This window comes from Camelus ferus, chromosome 4 (assembly GCF_009834535.1).
Source record: "Camelus ferus isolate YT-003-E chromosome 4, BCGSAC_Cfer_1.0, whole genome shotgun sequence".
NCBI lineage: Eukaryota > Metazoa > Chordata > Mammalia > Artiodactyla > Camelidae > Camelus > Camelus ferus.
In genome coordinates this window covers 36,783,923-36,810,186 of record NC_045699.1, presented here as the reverse complement: position 1 = coordinate 36,810,186, position 26,264 = coordinate 36,783,923, and the positions used below count along the sequence as shown (strand labels likewise).

The 26,264-nt window shown below is 39.3% G+C and overlaps 1 protein-coding gene and 1 long non-coding RNA gene across 20 annotated transcripts in view; one reads left to right on the top strand and one right to left on the bottom strand.

The window, feature by feature from the left end:
* The window catches only part of TMC1 (transmembrane channel like 1), a 310,690-nt gene that overhangs the window by 169,549 nt on the left and 114,877 nt on the right, over positions 1-26,264 (bottom strand). For all 19 annotated transcript variants that reach the window (XR_004319262.1, XR_004319261.1, XR_004319264.1 and 16 more), the window contains one exon: positions 12,663-12,714. Coding sequence is in view for 9 of the 19 variants with exons in the window: in XM_032477847.1 (XP_032333738.1) it covers positions 12,663-12,714 (52 nt within the window). In the remaining 10 variants the exon portion in view is untranslated. The remainder of the gene's footprint in view (positions 1-12,662; positions 12,715-26,264) is intronic.
* On the top strand, positions 3,104-26,264 carry LOC116663156. The gene is made up of 4 exons (XR_004319272.1): positions 3,104-3,614; positions 11,162-11,298; positions 19,968-20,045; positions 26,033-26,264. It is a non-coding gene; the product is annotated as an uncharacterized LOC116663156 (long non-coding RNA).

Here is a 26,264-nt window from a genome sequence, read left to right as displayed (position 1 = left end):
TTGCCACACACCCTCTGGTCTTCTACCATACTGGTCTTCAATCCCTTGCAGGTTCCATGCTTCCTCTTGCCTAAGAGTTTTCCACATGCTGCTTGCTCTCTTGGCCTAAATATTCCTGTCTCATCCCTTTTGCCTTGTAGTCCTCACTCTGCAGATCTCCATTCCAACTTCCCTTCCCCAGGGAAGTCTTTCCCAACCTTCTTTGTCATAGGAAGAGCTGGGTAAGGAGGATCCAGACATCCCAGTTTGCCTAGGAAGTCCTGATTTATGAATTTATGGCTTAAGAATGTACTTATCTATAATTTTATATTTATTTGTGGTTATTTGATTCATGTCCATATTCCTCACTGGATCAGAAACTGCAAGAGTTTGATATAGAGGATGCACTAGCAAATATTTGTTGAATGACTGAACAACCTTTTGAACACACTAATTAGTGTTCGCATTTATATAAGAGGAAACTGAGTCCAGAGTTTAAGTATTTTGCTTAAATCACACAGTTAGTAGATGGTGTGGCTGGAATTTGGACCCAGGTCAGGGATTTTCCAATGTCAATAACCATGAAGCTGTGCTTGTCAGAGAGATTTCACAGCCTGATTCAGTGCCTGAGTTTCCACAGTGGCTCAGGATTGAGCTTTGTTTGAGTCTTATTAGAACTGAGCTCAGCTTGAAGGCTACATAGATATTTCCTTTCTATTGAAATTTTAATCTGCTTCAAGGAAGTGAAGCTTATGGCTCTCAGGGTATAAAGGGCAAATGTGTGGGAGAAGCCAGAGATCAAACGGTCAAGTACACTTGTTAGAGAATTTTTCATGAGCTGAATTCAAATGCTATCAGTAAAGAAACTCCCCCTTGGATTTAAAAGAATAAGAACAAAGGACGAGGGGAAAGGCAGCTATCAGTGCACAAAGAGAAGGCAGATGGAATGGTCTAGGCCTGGGGATGTGGAATAGATGCAGCCAAGAGCTGGGACAGGGGTCACAAGAGAAGCCAATGCAGCAGAACCAAAGAAGCTGCTTCTCCCTCAGTGAAAACCCAGGAGGAAACACTCAGTTCCCTGTAATTCATCAGTGGGTCCCCTCCATGTGTGCCAACTGCCCTTCCTCTTTCTGAGTAATAGTGAGATATAACTCCAGGAGGTCACCTTGCCTCATTGATTCCCACTTTTCTCACATGCAAAATGAGGAAGCTCAACTCAGATGACCCTGAAAGATGCTCTCTGCTCTACAATTTTGTGGTTCTGTGACCCACAGCCAATGCTATAGGAAAATAGGAACACACGTGAATACCGGTAATAATCCCCTTCTCAAAATCAGGAAAAGGATGTCCTATTTACGCTATTCCTCAACCCCTGTTGCATCTGATTCCTGACAAAAGTGCTTCAGGTCAAGTCCAGCCTGCTTTAAAGTCTAAATTGAACAATGAAGTTCAAAGCAAAATGAATCCCAAGTAGAATGAGTGCCACTAATCTACTAAATCCCAAAACTGAGGTGTATAAAATATTATTATAAACTAAACTATTATTATTAAACAAAAACAAGTTTTTAACAGAAAAATTTGATGGTGCTATTTTTTTATTTTTAACAATTTCATTTGTTTGCATTAGAATGAATCATGTACAATATAGACAATTAAATCAGAATAAACCCAGACTTGCAGTTCACATTAGTGAAACAGTACATTTGATATGTGCTTTATAATTGGATCAAAACATTCTTATAAGGCTTACATCAGCACTAGGAATGAGTAGCTATGAGGCAGGATCATCTAGAAAACTGAGAATGATTCAACTCGAATGTACCTTTGTCCAGAATACTCATACCCCAAACTCCACCTGAAGGAACCTTGTCATTTCTTCAACCCTGTCACTGACCTAAGAAGCAGTTTTAAACATGGCTCCCAGATTCCTTGACCTTCCTCCTATTGAAACATGGGGTCTATGTTCCCTCCCCTTAAATTTGGGCTTTATAACTCCTCGATAAACAGAATCTGGTAGAAGTGATGCTGTGCCAGTTTCCAGACACAGGCTTTAAGAAACTGGCAGCATTTACTTTCTGCCTTGGAACCCAGCCACCATGTTGTTAGGAATCCAAACAGACACACGTAGAGGCCACGTGTAGGCGGTCCAGCTGACAGTCGCAGCTGAGGTCTCAGTCTATAGCCAGTATCAACTGCCAGACATGTGAGCCATTAAGCTTTCAGATGATTCCGGCTCCCAGTTTTCGAGCTGCCCCAGCTGATGCCACATGGTGTAGAGATAAGCTGTTCCCTTCCAGACATATCCAGGTTTCAGCTTCAGGAGCTAATTAAATGATTGTTGTTGTCTTCAGCCCCCAAGTTTGGGGTGGTTTGTTATGCAGCAATAGAGGGATAACAGAAGCCTTCCTTAAATCCTAGCACCATTGCCACAACCACCTCTACCATCAGTACAATGGTCACGAGGCAGTTCAAGACAATTCACACTCTCCTCCTCTTGGGTACAAGACAAAAATGCACTTCCCACCTGCTTTGAGTTTAGGCTTGGTCATATGATAAATTATGGCCAGTGGAATGCAAATGGAAAGGATATGTGCCAATTTGGGGCAGAAGTTTAAAATCTCCTGGGCCATCCACCAAGTCCACTTCTTTTGTCACAGTGATGGTGGAAGCCCACATGGAAATGAATCTTCTATCAGTCAGACTCCCTGGTGGAACTACGGTGAACCGGGCTACATTGCCAACCCACGCTGGACATACAGCATGAGGCAGATATCATTATTCGTTGAGTTAAGCCACTGAGATTTTTAAAAGTCATTTGTTATCACAGCATATGACCAGGTTTCTCAATGGACATTCTGGGCTAGGTAATTCTCTGTTGGGGCATACTGTCCTGTGTATTGTAGGATGTTCAGCAGCATCCCTCGCCTCTACCTACTAGATGCCAGTAGCACCACCACCTCCAGCTGAGACAACCAAAAATGTCTCCAAACTTTGTCAAAGGTCCCTTAGACAGCCCCAGAGAGAACACTGACCTAGACAGCTCCACTTGATGCAACTACCATCATACAGAATTGCTTCCTCTTCATTCTTTGAAAGCCCTTCATGGAGTCTCCTCTATAGCACTCATATCATTCACCACATCAACTTACAATTAGTTCCTTGGACTCTGTCACCCTGAAGACTGTGAGGGCAGGTGGAAAAGTAGGGCAGGTGCAATGATCTACCTGGAGCTTGAGTTTTCTGTTAATGTTATACCAAGGGAGGTGCTTGGAACACATAGTCTCTTCCAGCAAGGTGACCCAGTTCAGGGCCACCACACAAGTGTGCAGACTGCACAACAGTACCTAACCTCAGAAATAAGTGGTGACTGGGATCCATCCCACTCTGCTTGCCATTTGATCTCCATGCATAAGGAGGGAATTTTTCTCATTCATCCCTCTGAAGAAGAATCTTTTTAAAAAAAACTTCACACTAAGGCTGGGCTGCTCTGACCCAGATTGTGTGGGAATCTGAGATACATCCACATAGAACAGGACTAGAAAATCAAAGCTCTCCTGCCTGATGCTGACACAGCGATTCCCTTTGTCCCGAATCTTGGAAAGAGATGGAAAGCTAGTTCAAGCCGCTGGACAAGAGTAAGTAAAAGAAGCTGAAGTTAATACTGACTAGTTTGAAAAGAAACAGTGAAAAGTTAAGTCCTCCCTTCCTACTCTTGACCCCTAATATTCCCTTTCAGGGCCAGCCACAGTCATTAGTGGCCGTCCAGAGGAACACTAGGCATACACGGGTGATATGTATGTGGGACATCATCTCTTTTTAAAACACATATATTAGCATAGTTTACACATTGTTCTTCATCTTCCTTCTTAACTGAAACGTGTATCTTAGACAGCATGTTGTCATTACATGCCTCATTATTTTAAAGACACATTTTTAATGTTATGGAATGACATATCTCATATAATCAGTTCCTTGTTGATGGGCATTTAAGTTGACTCCAAGCTTTTACTATTACAATCATTGCCTAAATAAATAAAAAATAAATTAATTAAAATAAAATTAATTAAAAAATTAAAATAAAATAAGACAGTCTAGCTACATCAGGCAAACTTGAGCAAGAGTCCCTAAAATTGGTTATTTATCTGAATCAAACTGGCATCTCCATTAAATGGCCTAAAATCCCCAAGCCCTAATGTGTGGGCCTGTGGAACCCTCTAATCTATGTAAATTAAACACCAATTAGAACGGTCTATTAAAGTTTCCATATAAAACGCCAGCTAAACTGTATACATTAGTGCGTGTTGAAATCAGCCCTTGTATAAATTGTTTCTTAGCCAGTAGGAATCACTGCAATTGCTGTTTATGAAATTCCCTTTGGTTCTACTCAAGCAGCTCTTCTTGATGTTGTAAATGAGCTACCAAAGTCAAACAGTTCAGGTGGTGACATGGCCAGTGGAATCCGACATCAGTAGCAGCAAGACCCAAGGTACATGATTTCTCCTACCCACCCACCTGTGCCTCTACCACTCCACACCCACTGCTCCACCTGTCCACAGCACACATCATAATGCTTGATGGCTTGATTGTATCAAACTGTGTTCCTTGTCAAGCCACCACCATGTTCTATCCTGACGGCAATCTGACCCAATAGCTTTTCCACTGACATCTTTCCCAAGGAGAAGTCTCCATATGCCATAGTCTCTTTACCCTTCTGTACTTTGGTCAACTCCAATCCAGAGAAATTCATTATCTTGAGGACTTTCATATGCTCTTTATCCTCATGTGCTCTCTCTACCTTAGGAAAATACAGTTAATCCCTGTCATCATTTTTCCTTCCCTTTTCTTCCTGCACAGCCTTCTCCTTTCCTCTTTTGCTTCCTCTCTTCATTATGACTGTCAACTCAGAAATAGCCCCAATCATGATTGATAGGCATTCGAGAAATGCCAATGAAACTTATCTATTAAAAAAAGGAGAAATGCAATTTTAAAACTGCAGTGCATATGATAAGGACTAGTATAGTGAAATTCCCAGAAGTCCCCTTTAAAAAGTTCTACTCACCTCTACATAAACCTGTCTTCCTCAAGAAACAGTATGAATGATAATCTATTGCTTATTAATAATGTTCTGTAACAACATTGTTTTGTCATTTCTCACTGCAATTTGGTAACATTAAGCTTTCTTCATACAGCCTCTGTGGCTTGAAATGACCTGCCTTCAATTTTTTGCCTTTGAAAAACCTCTATCTTTTAAGTCCTTGCAGAATAAGCTGTTCCTTTCCCTGTACCCTTATATCAAATTGTTTTTATTGCTATTTAACAACTATTTTATTTAGTCTTACATAATTTGAATTTGTCTCTCCTCCTATAGTCTCCAAGACCCTTGAGAGACTGAGCTCTGTTAACACTTACTTACAAACTTCCCTATCAGGAGCACATCTGTCTGCCATGTGGTAAAAGAACATGAAATGTATACTGAAATGATACGGGCTTCTGTGGGTTGGACTAGGAATCTAAAGACCACTCACAAAGTTATCTGTCTGCAAAACTACACTGTTTGTCAAACAACTGACTTATTGGTTTACTTATAGCATACTTTATTCCATAATAATTTCAGGTAGCCTATAGATACTTCAAAAAAATTTATAGTGGCATATTTTGTCAACTAAATTCAAGACTGAAGATCAATATCAAGAGCCCAGTTACATAGGCCATAGGACTTTATATTGCCATACAACTTGGGCTACAAGTTTGGCACTGAGCTTCCTGGCAGTAAAGCACAAAGGAAAATATGTTCAATCGCATGGTTCCCATTGTCCAGAAGGAGAAAACATGCCATTACTTGCGGGAAGCAAAATTTTTCTGACACTTAGTTCTGAAACAAAAGCTCTGGTATAAGATTTCTCATAGAGGATATTGAATAGGCAATCAATTGACTCAGTTGGAATTTCAGTGCATAATTTGTTCTTAAGACTAATGAAGAGCCATGTGTCAAGAGGTAGAGCCAAAGAGGTTAAAGTAGTGACATTATTTTATCTGCTCTTAAATAAAAAAGATCATTAGAACATGTCTAGTAAATAACCCTCATGCAATATCTAACATAGAATCCTAGAAGTATAAAAATTGTTGTGTTGTTGTCACTGGTTTTGTTTGCCTGTTTGTTTGTAATAACAATGAAGACATTTATGTTTCTAATTTGTGGAAATTTTGAATGGGGAACTAGAGGTTCCTCAATATTTCTGAGGGTTAGCATGGGTTTAACAAGTAAGATACTGAAAAAGGGTGATGATTAATTTACATTTAATCATTACTCCATGGAGACTGTTAAAACATAAATAAATTTAAATGATTCCCCTCAAAAAATCTAGTATGAAAAACTTAAGATTTTAAAATCAAGGGTTTTATTAAATTTTCTTCTCCCCCATAAATTGAGGTAGCAATTCTAGAATATCAGGATTATATGTAACAAATCAGCACACAACTAAAGAGGGCAGAAGCCAACAAGAAGGGAGGAAAGAGGGATTTAAAAAGCCTAATCAACCATTATGGAAAGTTCCAAGGGGTCTATTTGGGTCTCACTGTTAGAAGTAGATCAGCCCTTCCATATTCACTAAATCCCCAGTTAATACACAGGCTGCCTATCCAAGCCAAGATCAACTGTGCTTTAAATTTCATTTTAAACTTTTAGGGAAAAAAAAAAAGTAAATAAGCTATATAGCCAGAACACTAAATCATAGCACAATTTTCTAAATGTGTTTTTCTTGAAGTTTGCCAACTTTTATAAATCCTTGAATGTTTATTGTTAAGTAAAAGATGCCATCATTCCCTCTAAAGTTATTCAATGTGAAAACTGATAGCACTGTTTTCCTAATTCTGTTTTCGGTCAGTTATCTTCAAAATATTCTCTTGAACCCAAGGGGAAAAAAAAATCAGACTTATTTACAGTGCTGTCGAGCATGAGAATGTGAAATGTGAAGTGTTTTCCCCCAAAATAGTTTACTAATAAAAATAACCAGACTTTTGGGTCACTCCTCATTATTGGGTTTTATTTACAGAGTTCTATGCTGTTACGCAGGAAAACCAGTGGAGATGAGAAGTCAAATAAACTGCTAAGCAAAATGTATCAAAAATATATTTGAAATATGAGCAGAATTTGAAATTTAGCTTCACTGATGCTTCTTGTAAAGTCACTGTATGGGAAAGCTATAATTCTTCTTCTAGTAATTAATCTGACCCAAGAATGCTCATGTTTAGAAGTCTAACCCAAGGAGAATCTACTTAGAAAGGAGAAAGAAAGATATAAATGGATCCAATGCATCTAGACATACCAACTATGATTCCATGAGCAAACCACTGAACAGAATAACATGACCATTATAGATGGCCAGGGATACAACCTAATACTTATGCATGGAATATTTTTGTGAAAGGTGGCACTGAAGAAACAATCTGGGAAGCTAAATATAAATAAAGAAAAGAAAAGCTAAAGACCACTGAACTAAGTTTTCCCTGTCACCCCTCTATTTCCTCTTCTTCTATTTAACAATGGTGCATCACAGATATAGAGAACAAACTAGTAGCTACCAGTGGGGAGAGGGAAGGAGGGAGGGGCAAGACTAGGTATGGGATTAAGAGATACAAACTACTCTATAAAATAGATAAGCAGCAAGGATATGTGGTACAGCACAGGGAAATACAGCTATTGTCATAATAACTTTAAATGTAGTCTAATCTATAAAAATAATTGAATCACTATGTTGTGCACATTGAAACCAATATAATATTGTAAATCAACCAAACGTCGACATAAATAATAAATAAATAAATAAATAAATAAATATGATGCATCAGCCATCCAAGGAAACTTTATGTTTTTTGAACTCCAAAATGCTAATTCTTCACCAATCATTATGCATTATTTATGAGGCTAAAGATATTAGAATAAATTCATTTTTAAAATATAGTTCAAATAGCATAAAAATTCTTTTGAAGTTAGGATCAAACTGTTTTATAGAGCAATCAGACTTTTGTCAAGCAACCTGAACTTTCTGCATATATCGAAAGAGGCAGGAGTTTGCCACCCTGAAACCTCTCACTAAAGGCAGAGCAGCATGGGAGCATTTCTGGTTTGATTTGGACATCATCCCACCCTGAATAAGATTCAAGTTTTGAAGAGGTGCCATGTTATCAGCAGATTCATGTTCAAAAATCTTCCCACCCTTGCTTCACTTGGGAGAGACATAGTTCAATGCTAAATGACCCTTTCCAAGGCCACTGGATGTTTGCATTTCTTTGTCTGGGAATCTGAAATTGAAGTAGACCACCAGTGTGGATTTCCCAGCTGTGGTATATATAAATGAATGTGGCAGCTAGATGGTATGATCAAATTTAAGGGGGGAGGAGTGCAGGGGTGAGGTATGTGCCCATGTGCCCGTGTGCACCCCCAAGTCTAGAAAAGAAGGTTGGAAGTCAGTGTCCTCAATGCCTTAAAACATGCAAGGGAAGATGTTGAGAAACTGAGGCAAGATATGGCAAAACCTGAAGCCAGATTGGAGCCCCATGCTGACTCATCAGATACCACAAATGTTGTAAAGGAAATGACAAGGGTGTGTGTAATAAAACTGCTGGTTGAGAAAGATACGAGTGAGGCTGCACAGTGAGCTGATAATGAGGTTACTGGGAAAGAAATAAGGCAATTCTTCCAAGGCAAGAAATGAGGGGAAAGACAAAGGCAATATAGTGGGGAAATATATGGTACTCTAGGTTGCTTCTTAAACTTTAGGATACATCAAAATCACTTGGAGGGAATTGATAAAATATAGATTTCTGGACCCCACACCTATAGAAACTGATTCAGCAGATCTGAGATGGCACCCAGATATTTGCATTTCTAGCAAGATCCCAGGGACCACACTTTTTGAATAGCAAGGTTGTAGATTCTGCTGGATTGGAGGCTGAACCCCTGCTCTGTCATTCCTTAATTGTAAGCCTTTGGTAAAATTGCCCAGACTGTCTGAATTTTGCTTTCCTTATCCTCAAAATAAAGGTGATAGTATATACTCCATAAGAGTATTGTGAAAATTAAACAAAATAACATGTTTGAAGCACCTGGGACATAGTAGAAACTTTAACAAATACTTCCATTTTTATTCCCTCTGAAAGGCAGAGGTAGGGGAAATGGAATCATGACCCAGGAGGGGCTCCAGGGTAAAAGACAGGAGGGCTGTGTTCCCAGAACCTAGCTCAGTGTTTGTCAATCCTGGGCAGGCATCAGAATCCACTGGGCTGCCATTTAGAAGTGGAGATCTCTAGGCCTCATCCTTGAATCAAAAGACTGAGTGAAATCAAAGGGACTGGCATGAAGAGACTGGGTGATTCTGAGGCCAGTCAGAATTGAGTCCAGGGACATATAGAAAAGTGAGTCTGAGAGTTCCAAGGCAGAATCCTGGACAACAGAGACCAAGCAGGTGACACAGGGAACAAGGGAGACAAAGTTGTAAATTCAAGGGCAGTAATGAGTTAGTAGAAACCAGAGAAAGCAGCTTGCAGGGAAGAAGAAAGGGTAGTGGTAAAAGTTAGAGTGTGTACTTAGGTTACCAGATTTTGACTTGAACTTTAAAACAGGCTAATGAACAGGTTATAAATCATGCTAACTATATGGGTGGTTACAATCCCTCACTGTGAAGAAAGGCTCAGCTCTGTAAGCAAATGGACTATGCTGATTTTTCAAAGTGAACATGGTCGTAGTAAAGAGGAACAGGGAAAATTCCAGAAGCCCTGGATCCTCAAAGAGCAGTCCTCATTTCGGTCTACTCTCCTCAGATCAATTTCAGTGGTAGAAAGTGGAAAATAATCCACCAACCAGCATCAACTGGAACTATGATGGGTGAGTTTTCTATTCTAGGAGGCCTCATTCATTCTATTCCTTCCCTGGGTCCTCAGGCACCACTAAAGTGTGTTTCTCATAATGCTAGGCTTAGAGAAAGGCTGCGGGTGATGTGGTTTCGATGATAAATATGAAAAATGACACGTATTATAACTCATCCTTGACTCTGCCCAAGGCATGTTAGCATAATTAATACTTTAAGAAAGGTCCCTCATTGGAAATCCTTGTTTCAGTAAATTTGTTTGTAGCGTCCCTCCTGTCGGTAACTCCTGGGAACACACCGTAGGAAACACTGCCCTGTAGCAAAGTCTGTAGTTGCCACACCCCCTGCCTGCCCCACTGCCAAGATCTGGAACTGAAAGCTGCACTGTCTAAATGCAAAGTTGTTCAGACTCTGAAACACTTCCTGTTTGAAAGAAAATTTCTCTCGGCTTTCAAATTCGCTGACTTCAAAGAGGGGGATAAGAGCATCGCTTGTTTGTCAGTTGGCTTTCGTCATTGGAGAGGTTAAAAAGCAGACAGACATTTAATAACATGGACATACTTGCCTAGGATTCGCCACCCCTTGTTGAGATATCAGAAAGCATCACCACAAACACACACACACACACATTCACAATGGGAGCAGGGTGGAGAGAAATTATTAGTGTTAAAGGAAAAATGACATGGTCAAAGTCCTTGAGAAAGAAAATAAAATTGCAAGAAGTGAAGATGAAAACACAGTATGCTGGCTGGGTGAAGGCCCATACGCAGTTGGCTTGTTTTCCAGCAGGCTAATCCTCCCCTCCCTTGAAACTCCAGCTTGTAAATGTGTTTACAGCTGCTCAGACATAATATGCCAGATACAAAAAAATCCACTTAGTCATTGTTCCTGGTGAACCAGTTTTACAAGAGTTAACCTAATCCTTTGCATAAAGCTGAAAAGAGTTTGCCAAAAGCTTTAGCAAGAAAGAGTCATGCTCTTTGCCTAAAGGTTAGCTGATCTCAATCAGCCTGCAACAGAAACTAAGCTATTACTTATTTACAGGGTGAACTGTTTTTGATCTGACTAGAAATGGAGGCATTATGGGGTGTTCCGGCCAGTACCTGTGTTAATTGACACTTCTCCCTGTTATGCAATCAAAGTGAGTGTCCTGAGAATCGTTGGCTTCTTGTTCCTTTGCTTCACCCATCCCTGGGGCTCAAGCACAACAGTCTGCTAAATTGGGCATTTCTAAATCAGTTGTGCCACCCAGTCATATCAACTCTCAGGGTGATTAAAGAATTTTAAAGCAATTAAACTAAACATTACTTCCCTAGGTGGTGAGCCACCTGAGGGCAGAAACAATGGCAGCTCCAGAACTTCTAAGAGGAGGAGCAAGGGGCAGAGATGTTATTGGAAAAGGAGCAGTTGGAGGCTCTACCCAGGGGACTTGATCTAAAACAATCGTTACACAGTAAGTACATTCTGCACCTTTAGATTATACACTACAAGTCAGTAAAAAAACAAGTTTTTTCTGAGGATAATTTTGATAAGATGGAGAAAAATCCCAGTTGCCCATATTAGAGAATAAGAATGCCAAGGGTTGGGGAGGGTATAGCTCAAGTGGTAGAGTGCATGCTTAGTATGCATGAGGTCCTGGGTACAATCCCCAGCACCTCCTCTAAAATAAATAAACCTAATTACCTCCCCCTTGCACAAAGGAAAGAAAAAGAAAAATATATAAGAATAATAAATAAACCTAATTACCTCTCCTAAAAAAAAGATTAAAAAAAAAAAAAAAGAGTGCCAAGGCTGATGAGTGGGGTGTGTTTTAGGAAATAGAAGCTAGGGATGTAGGAAGGGGCCTGGCAAAGCCCATCAAATCATGCCTTGCTGCTGAGCAGGAAACAGAACTGATTCACCTTGACAGCTCAGCTCTTAGCACGGTAATTGGCACAAGCACGAGTTCGGTACATGTTTGTTGATGCAAACGGGAACTGAGCACATGAAAGAGAGATCACAGGAGATAGAGGAGGGAAGGGAGAGACTAGAAGGAAGAGGGTCTAGAGGAAGAGGTCAGAGAGGAAAGAGAAAAGGGAGAGGAGGAGCAGGAGAAAGGGGAGAGAGAAGAGAGAGGGAAAAGATCATGATACACTTGGCACACAAGCTGAGATTATTCAACATATTCACGGGGCTCCTCTTGGCCAACTATATTACAGTTGTCCGAGCTTACCATGATCACAGTTCTTGTCTATAAAGTTGGATTTTTGAATCTGAGCTACTTCCTAAGTGATTTCATACAGTTTACTTTGACATCTTAATGGAGATTCTGCCACAAGGCTCCCACCCAAGCAGAGCCTTCTCCTTAGAAACAAAAGACACCCCCCTTCCACTGAGTTTACCAACAAAACCATTCTCCTGGGTATCTTTCCCTAACAAGCTCTTCCTATACTTCTGAATACTTGTTTGGCTATCGGGAAGGTACATGTGAACCCAGGTTTAATCACCCCAGCCCTCTTGCCTGACTCAGAGATACCAATCAGAAACTAATGTTGACAGTTCTGTCATTTCTACTCCAGAGAAGAAAAATGTCACAAGTCCTAGTCTGTGAAGTAACAAGATGAGCAATACAGAACAAACCGGAAGGGAAAGAGAGAGAGAGAGACCAGAGCAAGGACCCAGAGCCACCCTGAAGGCTGCTGTGACCCCACACCCTTCTGATATAAGACTCCTTTGTTTCAGTTCACGTTGCCTTCTGGGCAAAATGGGCCAATAAAAGGCAAACCATCTGTGCATGTACTTCTCTCAGATGTCCACAAAAATCCCCATAGTTGTTACCTTCTGGGAAGCTCAGAATGTTGTCGTTGTTCCCAATTCTTGTTCCAGAGATCTGCAAATTTAAGAACATGGTATTTAGTTTTCAAACCTCATCTACTATTGTGGAATAATAATACAAATGAGACAATACATGTAAACCCATTGTGCAAGTGTAGTATTATTTATCTCCTTTTTAGCAGAGAGATGGAGGTGAAAAGGAGGTCAGGGTGGGGGAGGGGAGAAGGCTGGCCAAAAGGAGCACAGGAGCCTCATGACAGTTGGCAGCTGGCTCCTTTCCCCACACCCAACTCCAGCCACTAAAATCATCCCACAAGCATACAGGTCTGGAGGATCGAAAAGACAGCACTGGTCCTGCTCTTCTAGGAGTTTGTGCTTTATGATGGAGACAGATAAGTGAAGTTACAATGAATGAGTAATTCCAACAATGAAGGAGAATCCAGTGTGATGGTTAACTTTACATATCAACCTGATTGGACTAAGGGATGCCCAGATAGCTGGCAAGATAATATTGCTGGGTATTTCCAGATGAGATTAGCATTTGAATCAGTAGATTGAGTAAAGAAGATTGCTTTTACCAATATAGGTGGGCATCACTCAACCTACTGAGAGCCTCAATAGAACAAAAAAGTAGAAGAAGGGTGAATTTGCTCTCTTTACTTGAGCTTGGACATCATCTTCTCCTGCCCTTGGACACTGGCTTCCCTGGTTCTCGGGCCTTCAAACTCTGACGGAATTACACCACTGTCTTTCTTGGTTCTTCCACCTTGCAGACAGCAGGTGGACTTCCTGGCCTCCTTAATTGTGTGAGCCAATTCTTATAATAAATCTCCTCTCATGTATATTTGTATATATCCTATTGTTTCTGTTTCTCTGGAAAACTCTGACCAACACACAGGGAAATGTGAGAGGACATGGGGACTGTAGGAGGAGTAAGTAGAGGACACTTTTCAGAAGAATTGATTTCTGAAGTTTCACCTTAGGCACGCATCACACTTCTCATGACCCCTATTGTAGAGTGAGGATAGGTGTAGAAAGTGATAGGGAAATAACCATTATCCGCCTTAAATGAACTTGGCAGCCTGTATCAGTCTGGGATTCCTATGGTTAGCAGGTGGCCTTTTACAATCTCCTTGTGGATGGATAAGGTTTCCAGTCAAGTTTCAAAACTGTTTCCGCATTATTGGAGAAAAGAGTGATATGAAATGCCTATTGTAAAAGGAAACATGCTTTGAAATTGGACCATCAACTCAATCTGGTTTGATGGGGACTGTGGCAAAAGAAAATTTTCAGCTGGAAAGGAGTACCACCTCTGTAATGGGAGCAGTCATGGCAGCATACTCAGATCTTTGTTTTCGCAGCCCTGATATCACAGCAGTTCTTGAGCCACGGGGCCAGTCAGGACGGCCACCCACCCTGGAGCACCGAGGCTTGGGCACCCCATTAAACAAAGGTCACTCAACACACTCCCCTATCTGTGTTCCTTAACCACCTTAACTGGAGGAGACACTGCTCACAGATCATCCTGTTCTCTTTTACTAGTCCCAATCCTGCCATCTCAAAAATGCTTAGTTTCCAAGGAACATCCACGTGGAACACAGAGCATGGCTATAGCCTAATCAAAACAGAAAAAAAAAAAAAAAAAAAGACAAAAAGGGAGACATTCTGAAAAGTAAACATTTGACATAAATACCACTAAAATGTTGCAAAAACAGAAATCCTAATTAAAGAGGATGAAATGAGTGAGATTTTTTTCTGAGAGTGATTTAGGATCATTATAAACCATACAAAGGAAAACTATTACTTGCTTCCTTAATGGCTTAAAGTGAGGGATGTTCTCTTCCAAGGTCCACATGCAGTACAGAATCATTGTGGTGGGTAGAAAATGTTTGCACAGCATGCCAGTGTCATCATGTACTCTGAGGCCATTTGTGAGAGGTGGATTTTGAGGTTGCACATTCATTTACTTCCTCTTATTCTAAACCCCCTATTTACAGAAGGACACACTGCTCATCTGCCTACACCACCCTTCTTTATTCTGCATTAGCCTTCATTTTCTTCAATTTATATTCAAACAGATATGACATTAAAAATTCTGGGTGTAGGGAGTGAAGATGGAAAGGATGTCCCTAAAGTGAGAAAGAACAATTGGATGGGCTATGACTAGACACATAAAAATGGGTAAAGTATATGAGTAGAAAATTCTCAAGACAAAATCCAAATGGTTGATGTAGGGAAAAAATTTTCAGCCTTGCTAGTTATTAAGGGAAATGCCTACTTAGACAATAATGAGATGCTAATACACTCTGGGTTCTCTAGAGAAAACAGAACCGATAGGAGACGGATGGATGGATGGATAGATAGATAGGCAGACAGACAGACAGACAGATATAGATACGTTATAAAGAATTGGCTCATGCAGTTATGGAGGTCAAGTCAGCAAGCTGGAGAGGAAAGCTGATGATATGGTTTCAGTCTAAGTCAGAAGAACCAAGAGAGCCAATGGTATAAGTTCTAATCCAAGTCCTATTGTGAAAGCAAGAGAAGATCCTTGTCCCTACTCAAAGACAGGCAGGAAGACAGAATTTCCCCTTACTCTTCCTTTTTGTTCTCTTCAGGTTTTCAATAGGTTGGATGAGACCCACCCCGATTGGGGAGGCAATTTACTACCAATTCAAATGTTTCTCTTATCCAGAAATACCTTCACAGACGCATTCAGATAATGTTTAATTAAATATCTGGGCACCCTATGGCCCAGTCAAGTTGACACATAAAACTACCATTTTGTAACCAACATGACTGACAAAAATTTTAAGTCTAAAAAAAGCAAGTGTTGGCAAAGAATGAAAGGAAGCAGAAAAGTGTACAAATGGCTGGTGGGAATGTAAACTGGTATGGCCCCTTTGGAAAGCCATCTGTCAATCTAGTAAAGCTGAGTACAGGCACCTCCCATAGTCCCACTTCTATGAAAGTCTTTCATATTTATACAAAGAGAGATGTTCAAGGATACAATTTACAGCACTGTTGCTAACATGGTGTTATTCTCACTGGGTGATCAGAAAAGTAGAATTGTGTATCACAGAGTAGATTTTAAAAGTAAAATTAATCTACATGAAGTAACATGATAAATCTCAAAAGTATAATGTTGCATTTAACGAAAGCAAACTGAAAAAGGATATATACAGTATGAAATCTAAGTATTAACATTTAATGTAAATAATAGAATAAGAGAAAATGTTACTATATATTGTTTCTGGACAGATACATATGTAGAAAATTTTTTCAAAACATGCACAAGACTGATTCACACCAACTTCAGGATAGTTCAAACCTCTGGGATACAGAAAGGGTCAGAGGAGAAAGAGAAAGAGAGAGAGAAGTGAAAGCAATTACGTGGTTTGGCTATATCTGAAATTTTACTTACCGAAAGGATTTGGAAATGTGTTGATTTTTCTTAAATCTAAGTGCTGGATATACAGAGGTTATCTTATCTTTGTTTTTCTGTACATTTGAAATATTTCAACTTAAAAATGAAAGAAATGAATTAAAAAGCAGTATGATAGTAAGATTCCACAAAATATAGTGCATGGTCAAGTAAAAGAATATACGCTAAAAAAAAAAAAAAAAAAAAAATCTGGGAGACTGTAGACCAAACTGTTAGTGTAAGTTATCTGTGGGAAGTTACTTCAAGGGCTTTATTCTGTACTTTCTACATTTTTGTTTTGTTTGAACTTTTGCCACGATCATGGATTACTGCTGTAATCAGCACAACCAGCCAAAATGTCTAGAAGGGGCAGAAGAGGTAAAGAAAGATGTGAATAAAGAGGTCTTTATTCAAAAAAACACCCTTTGAGCCCCACCCCTTGGTGTCATTTTTCAAAGAGTAGGCCAGAGGAAAAAAAGGAAAGCATTTTGTTCTTAGAAGCCAATAACTAAGCTAAGCCCCAATTTTACAATTATGCAACACCAGCTGCCATTTCTGAACATTCACAAGGAGCTAAAAAAGGGCTCATTATGTTCCTCTGAAATCTGCTCCTCATCCTATATTCTCTGTCTAGATAAATGTTGCCACCAGGCTCAACTAAGTGCAGTCTTGCCCCAATGCCACCACCTTAGCTCAAGCTCTCTCATCGATTGGTTCTTTTTCCTGCTTCAAGTCTTAACCTTTGGCATCCATCTAGCAAACAGCACTCAGCGCAATCAACCTGAAGCACATTTGATCATATAAATCCCTTCCTCAATTATCTCCACAAAAGTGTTTGTTTCTCATTACCGACAATATAATCAAACAAACAAAAACATACCAACTCTTTAGCATGGCTTCAAAAGTCTGGAGCCCTTTATGAACTAGTTCATGTCTACCTCAGCAGGCTGACCTCTTTCTATGCACACTTCAGCCCTGTAATCTCTGTGCAGTTATCTACAGTTTTCTGGACTTCACTGTGTTTTGTTAATGTTGCTTCCTCTGCCCCAAATGCCCTGCTTCTCTATCTCTCTGGAGAACAGTGCATCTACTTTTTCAATAAGCTCAGCGCAGCACTTCCTTTATGAAGATTTTCCTGGTTCTTACCCATATATACTTAAACACACACATACACACACACACCCTGACACAGAGTACAGATTTTTTCACTGTACTATCATTTTATGGATGTGATGATTTCCCAATTCTCTCTGAATACATTAAATAACTAGTTGTTGGTTTCAATGACTTATTTTTAGTTAATGTCTGTATTCTCAAGTTACTTCCATTTTCCAAGGGGGTCAATTTGGTTTTGGGGGGATTGTCTTACTCATGCTGTTGGTCTTCCAAACACATCTGATAATTCTATATTCTACTGTTAAATTTACCTTTCATTTACGAAAATTCTTCTTGAATCTCTCATCTGCTCATCCTTTCCTTTGCTGTACAGGTCTATTTCATTTTGTACATCTACAGTTTTACTTTAGGGAGGTATGGAGAAACATAATTAGTCAATACAAATGTTCAGTCCCCCATCTTAGATCAGAAGGTTAGCCAACCATTTTAGAATCCACTGAGATAACAGATACTGCATATTAATGAAAAATAAACAAAAAATTTCTAAAGACCCAAAATATTTAAGAATGCTGATTAAGAACACTGTATTTAAGCAATAATTATTTGTAATAACTGAATCTTACAGTGTAAGCTTCTATGCCTGAAGCAATTCTCTTGTTTTATTTTATTCTGATCATATCCATATAGAATATGGTTCTAATCTAGTTTCCATTTTAATTGGAAAGGGGAGAATTCAGACAGGGACAGAAATCCAAGAAACATGGTTAGAGTAGGAGCTCTACTATGACACGTGTAGGGAAATATATTTCCTACACAGATAAATCTTTGTGACTGAGTGTGGGTCAGAGAGGAGCACGTTGAAGAGGGAAGTTCAGCTTGGGAGTTTGAGAAGTGCAGGAGGAGAAGCCCCATACCCTTTTCTTTCCTTCCCACACTTCCAACTACTTACAGGTTTTCAATCCCAAGTTCAATTTTCACGGGCCACAGATATGGAAAGTTGGCCAAAGGTAAATTTAATCTGTGGAATAAAACAGAATCCAAGACTGGGATGTCTCAGGAGGTAACAGTCAATTTTTAGAGCTCCAGGATAAAGTCTTGATTAATGAACAAACTCAAGAGGCAGAATTGTTTGTTTGAGGCAAAATAAGACTACATGAGTATCTGAGCTGTCTTTAGCTGGAGAGCTATTTTGTGGATGATGCTTAAGAGCCATTTACTGCTTCCACAGAAAGGAAAGAAGGGCAAACTTCTTGTGAGTGTCAAATACCTGAAATTGTTTTGGGGAAAGAAGTTAAAATGATGCACAAAGAAGTCTCTATACTTGAGAAGTTTAAAGACTAGTGGAGAATTCAGACAATTAAACAGGCTACCAGAAGAAGGTGTGATAAATCCTACTATGAAGTGATCACCATGTGCTATGGGAACTTCAGGGGGAACATGTTTGCAGTGAGAGATCAGGGAAATGTTCCTGGGGAAGTGACATCTGCTCTGAAATCTGAAGGATTATTACATATTATTCGGAGAAAAGTTTAGAAGGAGACATCATGGGAAGAGGAAAGAGAATCTCACAACAGAGAGAAAAGCCTTGAGGATAGAGAAGAAAAGGCAATAGAGTCTTACTAGGAACTCATTATGGCTGATACATCATCTGTGAGGTGGAGGGTACTGAGGCCTGAAGCAGGAGAAATAAGCAGAAAAAATCAGAAAGGGACTTATGCCCCCACACTAGAAAGCTTGAACTTGACCATGAGGGCAAAGTGGAGAGCAATGAAAGGGTTCAAGACTGGGATGCAACAAGATCTGATTTGCATTTTAGATCTCTCTGGCTGTACTGTGTGGAATGTACTAAGAGATGAAAATAATTGAGTACCTGGTGCTGGCAGCTCTGGTAGGATTCTGTGGCAATAACCTCAGGAAAGAGGAGAGTGGTCTTAGACTAAAATAGTAGCAGTAGATTACAGAGAAGTGGGTGGAATCAATTTGCAAGGTATGTCTGTGGCAGAATGGACAAGGGTAAGAAGAACCTAATACTGCAGGCTTTGCTTTTTTATCTGAGTCCAAGGACTCCAGCTATTCACAGTGGGGCCTCCTTGTGATCTTTTCTTATTTCTGACCTCTTTCTCCTTCCTTCCCATCCTATCATTGTCAAGTTCCCCTCTCTGTTCTTTTAACATCTGTGGTCCACTATCCATCCTCCCTCCAATGCAGAGGATTGGTCTCCCCTCTCCCTACATCACTCACCCACAATCCTGTACCCCTCACAAAGCCTAAGCCAGTCCTATTCTCAGCTTCCTGAGGACATTCAAAGAAAAGATAGTGATAGCCCTTGACTCCCCAGGGCCTTCAGAAGAGTTGAGGAGGGCAGATGAGGGAGTGGAGAAGAGATTTCTAAACAACTGGTCTCTTTTAAGATCTCACTTCTGTCATGACTCAGTCCTTTCTCTTGATTTATTCTACAGATGGTCCATCAGTCACTACCAAAATAAGTGGATGTGTGTACATGCAAAATGTACACACAAAATGCTTTAATGCATCCCCACCCCTCCAAAGGACAAATATCAATTCTCAAAAACATGTAGTCTGTAAAATGATAAGGAAAAACCTAAACATTTTTTTAACTACCTCATAATTTGCAAGGCATCTCTCTTATACAATAGGTTCAGTATTTTATTTCCTCCTCAGCTTTTAAATTGTGCTTCTTCAGTCTTGGCAAGAATAAGAAAGGGCCCATTGTTGAATTTTCATACCTCTTCATGATCTCTTTCTAGATACCCAAGCAGCCATTAGAAGCTTTGAGATGAGTTGTTCTGAAGACTACATTAAATTCTTAGTTGTGTCTGCCTGAGGTAAGGAATAGTAGGTAGTTTTACTGTTTCAGTTTTATCTATCTGTCGTGTTCTTCTTGCCAAATAACAGAAATTGTTTAACAGCAGTGCAATATTATGGAAAGGACATGGTTAAAGGAAGGCCTTGCCTCAGAAATGCTCACTAACTTCCTGATACTGAGTAAATCTCTCGAATTCCCTGAGCCTTAGTCTTCTCATTAGTAAACAATGGATAATGTGACTTTGGGTTGTTTTTTTCTTTCACAATCAATCTATATTGAGCACAGGAATATATATGAAAGTAGCTGGTGTTCAAAAACATATTGTATTTATTTTTGGTTAAAGTCAGAAGTAATCTAATGCAACTGTTAATTTTTGCAAATGAAGATGCCGAAGCACAGAGAGTGGTAAGGTTTGCCCATCCCACAAAGCGGCAGAGTCAGAAATAGATGCCAAGTCTCCTGATTCTTGTTCGATGTTCTTTCCATTACACCTTCTGGAGGGAGCCTGGGGTGTGTGTTTAAAGAGATGGAAGCCTTTCACTATAGAATCTGGGCCCCAAGGACATGTTTCCCCTCCCCCAAATGACAAGGCTAATGCCTGTTCTTTTCAATGTCCATGAGGTTTTGCCTTGGATGGAAAAGTTTTTTCCAGCACCACCTATCCTATTATCCTGTTTTGAAAGGGTAATCTGTCAGGCACATCAAACATTAAAAGCAGCAGGAACATTCTGAGGTTGGTAGTGTGTATATTTTTCTCACCGATTAAATCTTCACTCCTCAGCTATCAGACAAAAGGGAGGAAAAACTTTTCCCCTCCTCCCCTAAAAGGAGAAAAGCTTTTAAAACTGTTAGCAGAATCCACTATTCAAAATGGAAAAATAAAATTTTCAAGTGACTTCAGATGAGAAAGGCAAAAGAACACATGTGTTCAGGATAAAGTTTGTTTTCTCTTGGGCTAGAATATTGCTACTTCATGATTCTAAGCTATCATCACTACAGGCAGATTGTGGCCAACAATTTTATCAACACAATTTAATGCTTTCCCTAGGTTACTGGAATTTGGAAACTGTAGGGAAAGTTTTAAGCTGATTTTGTCAAATAACAAAAAAACTATCATTTGTAAAAATATATTTTTTCTAAATTGCAGAGTAAAGGATTGTATGCAAGATTCAAAGTTTCTTCTTTACCCACAACAGATAAGAGAGATTGAAGTTATTACCAGAACTTTGATATGATCACCTAGGAAATGATAACCAAAGAGGGCCTGGGCTCTTGGCTGCTCCACTATCATCTCAAGCTCAATACATTAAAATTAGAATTCTATAAGTATCTTTCTCTCCTCTCTCAATTTATTCTCCCTCCAGTATCACCAATCTTAGCAAAATCACCATCAATCATTAAAGACATTAACTCCTTCTTTTCCCTCATTTTCTATCTTCCTCCCATCCCTAATGGTCGTTTTAAGTCCTCTTTTTTTTTTTGAGACTCTGAAATCCACTGCCACTGTATTGATTCTGACTTTTATTGTCTCTTGAACTACTGGCATTCAGGTTTGATGAACTGGTCCCTTGGAGTCTGCTCCTATCACCCTCCGATCCATGTTTCTTAAGGAAAGTCAAATTACTGGTATAAAATATAAAGCTAATGATGAATTTAAACTGTCTATGGCTCTTGTTGCCTAAGTAAGGCCAAATTTTTCATCTGACCTGGATGACTTTTCTCAGTCCAATCTCAATCCACTTTCCAACCTCCTCTCATCACAACCCATTACTGTGACCATGCAATCGAAGCTTCAATCATACCCACCCCCCCAAATCCTGTTATATCTCTACACCTTTGCTTATGCTGTATTCCTCTGTGTATAAGACCTATATTTGAACATCCATTGTCTACCTGGTAACTTTCTCCTTAATCTGAAAGGCAGCTCAAGTGCCACATCTCAGTTACAATTTCTTTTGTAATCCCCCAAAACTTAGTTGGATCTTTCTCTGTATATCCATGTGACAGTTTAAAAACTGTTATTATACCAATAATCCCATTATGATTATTTTTTTACTAGGGAAGTCTTTGATAGGTTAGATTGTATCTTCCTTGTATCTCCAATTCCTAATACAGTGTTTGACACAGTAAGCATGCAAGTATTTGTGAAACAAACTAATTATCTATCCCTCCCCTAGTAATAATAAATGTCAGTGATTTTCACGTATAATCTCACTTAAACTTAAAAAAAAAAACCAATTGGTTCTCAAACAATATAGTATGGTACAAACGTACACTGATAACTCTATAAAATGTAAATTACATTAAAATATGTCAATTACATAAGAGCACTGTTTGCATGTTATCTGTCAGACAGCAAGTTGAGTGGATCACACAATAGCACAGGATGGGGTAAATTTGGTGCATAACAAGAGTTTTAAAAAATGATGTAATGTAGAAACCGGTCACCACCACCACCCTCCTCCCCTGCCCCGCAAAAAATCCTTTTTTATTAGAACCTGCAAGACCTTTGTGAGGGAAGGAGGCAGTTCAACTTAAACAATGAATCAATGTTCAAGGGCAAACAAGTGGCTAGAACAGTTAACTATGGGTGTTTCATAGCACTATGAGATATTGTTAGACAGTAATAATGATCAGGTTGTAATTATCACTGACTTGTTTGGGGCCTTCAAACATCTCTAACTTTATTGTCAAACCTTCCAGTATTTGAAAGTGTGTCTAAAAGGTAGAGAAGCAGAGACAGAATTGTGGAAGAGCAGTTTGAAATTGACAGCCTGCATTTAAACCCCAGCTCTGAACTCACTACCTCTGTTGACCTTCGGCGAGTCACTTCCACCGTGCTGATCCCCACACAGCTGTGCTCTAACATGGGACAGGACTCACTTCAGACGACTGTGAAAATTAAACAAGCTGAAAACAATGAGGGCTTGGAGTAAGCCCTTATTGTTATCTGCTATTTGTCGACATTGTTGTTCTGTTTTATCACTATGGCCTGTAGTGACACTAACATGCTAACTTCATTTTATCATCCTCTTTTTCCACTGCTGTGATCTCTTAAAATTAATAGTTTAACTTGCTCAGTTCTGGTCTCTCTACTTCCAAAAAAATCCTCTACATGGTTCAGAGGAAAATGAGCAGAAACCTAAACACAGCTACGTTAATTTTTCCTCTTTCTCCAGAAGTCTAAAAACATAGTCCTGCTATTGTCATTGTCTTGTATCTGATTGGAAATACTTGTTTGCTGGGAAAATCATATCTAAGTATCTCTGGCTAATCAGTGTCCTTACAGGACCCAATTCAATCAGAAAAGTAAAACAATAATTATCAAGTTTGCTTGGTTAGTAAAGTGAAGTTTAATTGAGGAGATGTGATGAAACTTGCAAAACAACACCTGTGGAAGTAGACAGGCAATAAACACAAAAGGAAGAAAATAACAACTCTGTCAAACGTACTTGTAAACTGAGAGAACATTAGGGCGAAGTTCAGTGCACGAGGTTGACTCAGGATATATAAGGACACAGAAGAGCATTAATTGTTATCTCACTAAAGTTATATAAAGATCAATGGCTGGAAATGTTTATACACGCGTGTGCAATCCTGTGGGACATTCACACATTGCTTCCACCATTAGATAGATACCTGTGCATTATGACTCTCGTGAAGTAAGTAGTAGTAACTTATGACTCATGGTGTAGTTGTTTTCATCCGATCACCAGAGTCTGACAGTTGTATATCCGTGAGTATTAACACCTGCCTCCTAGGGATATTGCAATAATTAATGTTTTTAACAATATTTTAAGCTGTAGAAAGCTACTAACAAGTGTGGGGTGATGTGTCATGGTTATCAGGCATAAGTATTATTTATTTTTCTTTCAGTCAAAGACATATCAGACCCAGAGCCTCCTTCTCACATACCTATTTAAGAATGAATTGATATTCTTCAGTCAAATAAAAGCTTTCAAACAATGGGATTCTTCCCTACATTCAACCTGAAATCAGTATGTTCCAAAATAGCTAATGCCTCCTAAACACATTGAGGTCTGCGTTTTGCACTCAGCGTCAATGATTCCTTTGCTGCTAAATCCATCTGGATACCTCTTAATCCTCACAGCATTTGACATAGCTGACTGACCACTACCCTCTTTCTTTAGCCATTCTTTTTTTTTATGTGTGTTTTCTTTTTTAGATGGCAGAATTATGGATGGATGATTTTTCTTCATCTCAGTTTTCCAAAATTTAACCATTCTTTTGTCATGGCTACTACAATGCCATATTTATCTGGGTTTGGTGTCTGTGTGTTTTGCAGGTTCTTCTTTGCCCATCCCAGTTTGTTTCTGTTCTAGGTTCTGTTCTTTGCTTTTAGGATTTTTCTGCTCCTGAGCTTATCATCCACTACTGTGGTTCCTTATGAGAAACACTGAGTGCTGTAGCCACTCAGAACAGGACTTGGTCATTACAGAGCGGGTCACGGAATGGTGGTGTTTGAACTGATTCCTTAACACTGTGGTAAAAGGGGGCCATATACAGTTTCTGGTTTTTCTTCTATAACTCAACTCAGTTGAAGTTATTTATGTACAATTATATCTCTTAGTCTATTGTCTATTGTCTATTCCAGCTTACTCTTTATAAATATTCTCCTAAAGGAAATTTGTTGGTTTTCATTCTATTGTCTCACACTGGAATGAAGTCCACTTTAAAGAGTTATAGAAGAAAACGATGCTCAGCTCATTCCTTACATCAAAATATGTTCACTTGAATTCAATACAGTATCCAATTGAAAAGTTATGTGACTTCCTTAGTCCTCCAGTTTTTCAAACAAGAATTTTTATGATTGCTGAGTAGACTGTTCCATTTCTAGAGAAAAGTACACTTTCATTTGCATTTATTACAATGCAAAAGAATTGTTGGAAAGGGAAATTACACAACTTTTCAAAATAAAAGGTTTAACTTACAAACACACTTTTCAAGAAATTAATATTTTAATAGAATAGAAAACACACACACATGCAAAAAACATTTAAAAGGTGATCTAAATACCTTTTAACAAAAGAAAGAATAGGAGAGTAGGGCTAGAAAAGTCAGTCTGGAAGGGGTATGGATTTTGACGCAGACAGGTGGTGCAGCATCTAGATGACTCTGCAATTTTGTTGAACATTTTTATATTTGCAAAGCACTTTCAAATAACTCTTCCTGACAAGCATGTAAGCCAAATAACCATTATCATCCCAATTTTTCAAAAGCTAAAATAGAAATAGAGATCAACGGAGCAAACTGCCCTCTTCCAACATCAAATGGCAAGTGGTAACAGATTAGAAATCACTGAGCCTGAAATTCTATTTTGCTGTGTGAGCCAGGGTCCAGTCTACCCGTTGGATGAGTGCTGGTCTGCATTTGCCAAATCTGAACAGACAAAGCAGTGCACAATTGTGACAGTTCATCCAGATAATTCAGGTCAGAATTTCCCTGTGACCCTGGAATCTTAAAAATAATGCAACCTGAGTTATTTAACAAACTCGTAACTTTATGTTTAGCTTTCCTGAATCGGACATCAAGACTCTAGGAAAAGGGAAGAGATTTAACTCTCATTTGGATGGGCTGAGACAAAATAATGAGACTGATGAGGAATTTTGCTGAGATAGAAAGAGAGAGAGAGCAAGACATTCACTAAATACATAGGCCAGTTAGAAATGTTCCCCTATGTCTTCACTTTGGATAGTTCTTCTCAGTGAAGAAGTAGTTTTTATTTTATTCCTGGCTACCCTTATGGTGCTAGGGGAGCATATCTACTACTCTCTCTGAATATAACCTGAAATGTTATTTTAATGTTTAATATTTAAATACTTTAATATTAAAATTTAATATAAACTTTAATATTAAAATAATGAACTCCCAGAGACTTTTCTGGGTCCTGACACACTCCACACTGGCCCAGCTGCAGAGTTCTAGATATTGCTCAATGACAGTGCAAACTAAAGAGAAACAAAACAGCTTGTTTTTCTTCTTCAGACTCTCCAGAACCAACACACAGGAGGACCTGAGCGAGCAGAGCAAAGCCACAGGCAAATGACTCACTGGAAACCTTGAATGTTTGCTAAGTAAGGTCTTCTGCAGCATCTCACATCAAAGAGCCCAGGCTCCTCCGCCCGCTGCCAGCCCGACTTAGCTTGGAGAACACTTAAGGCATGTTGCTTCTGATGTCTGCTATTGGGAGACTCATAAACCAGGTCTGGGGAGATAC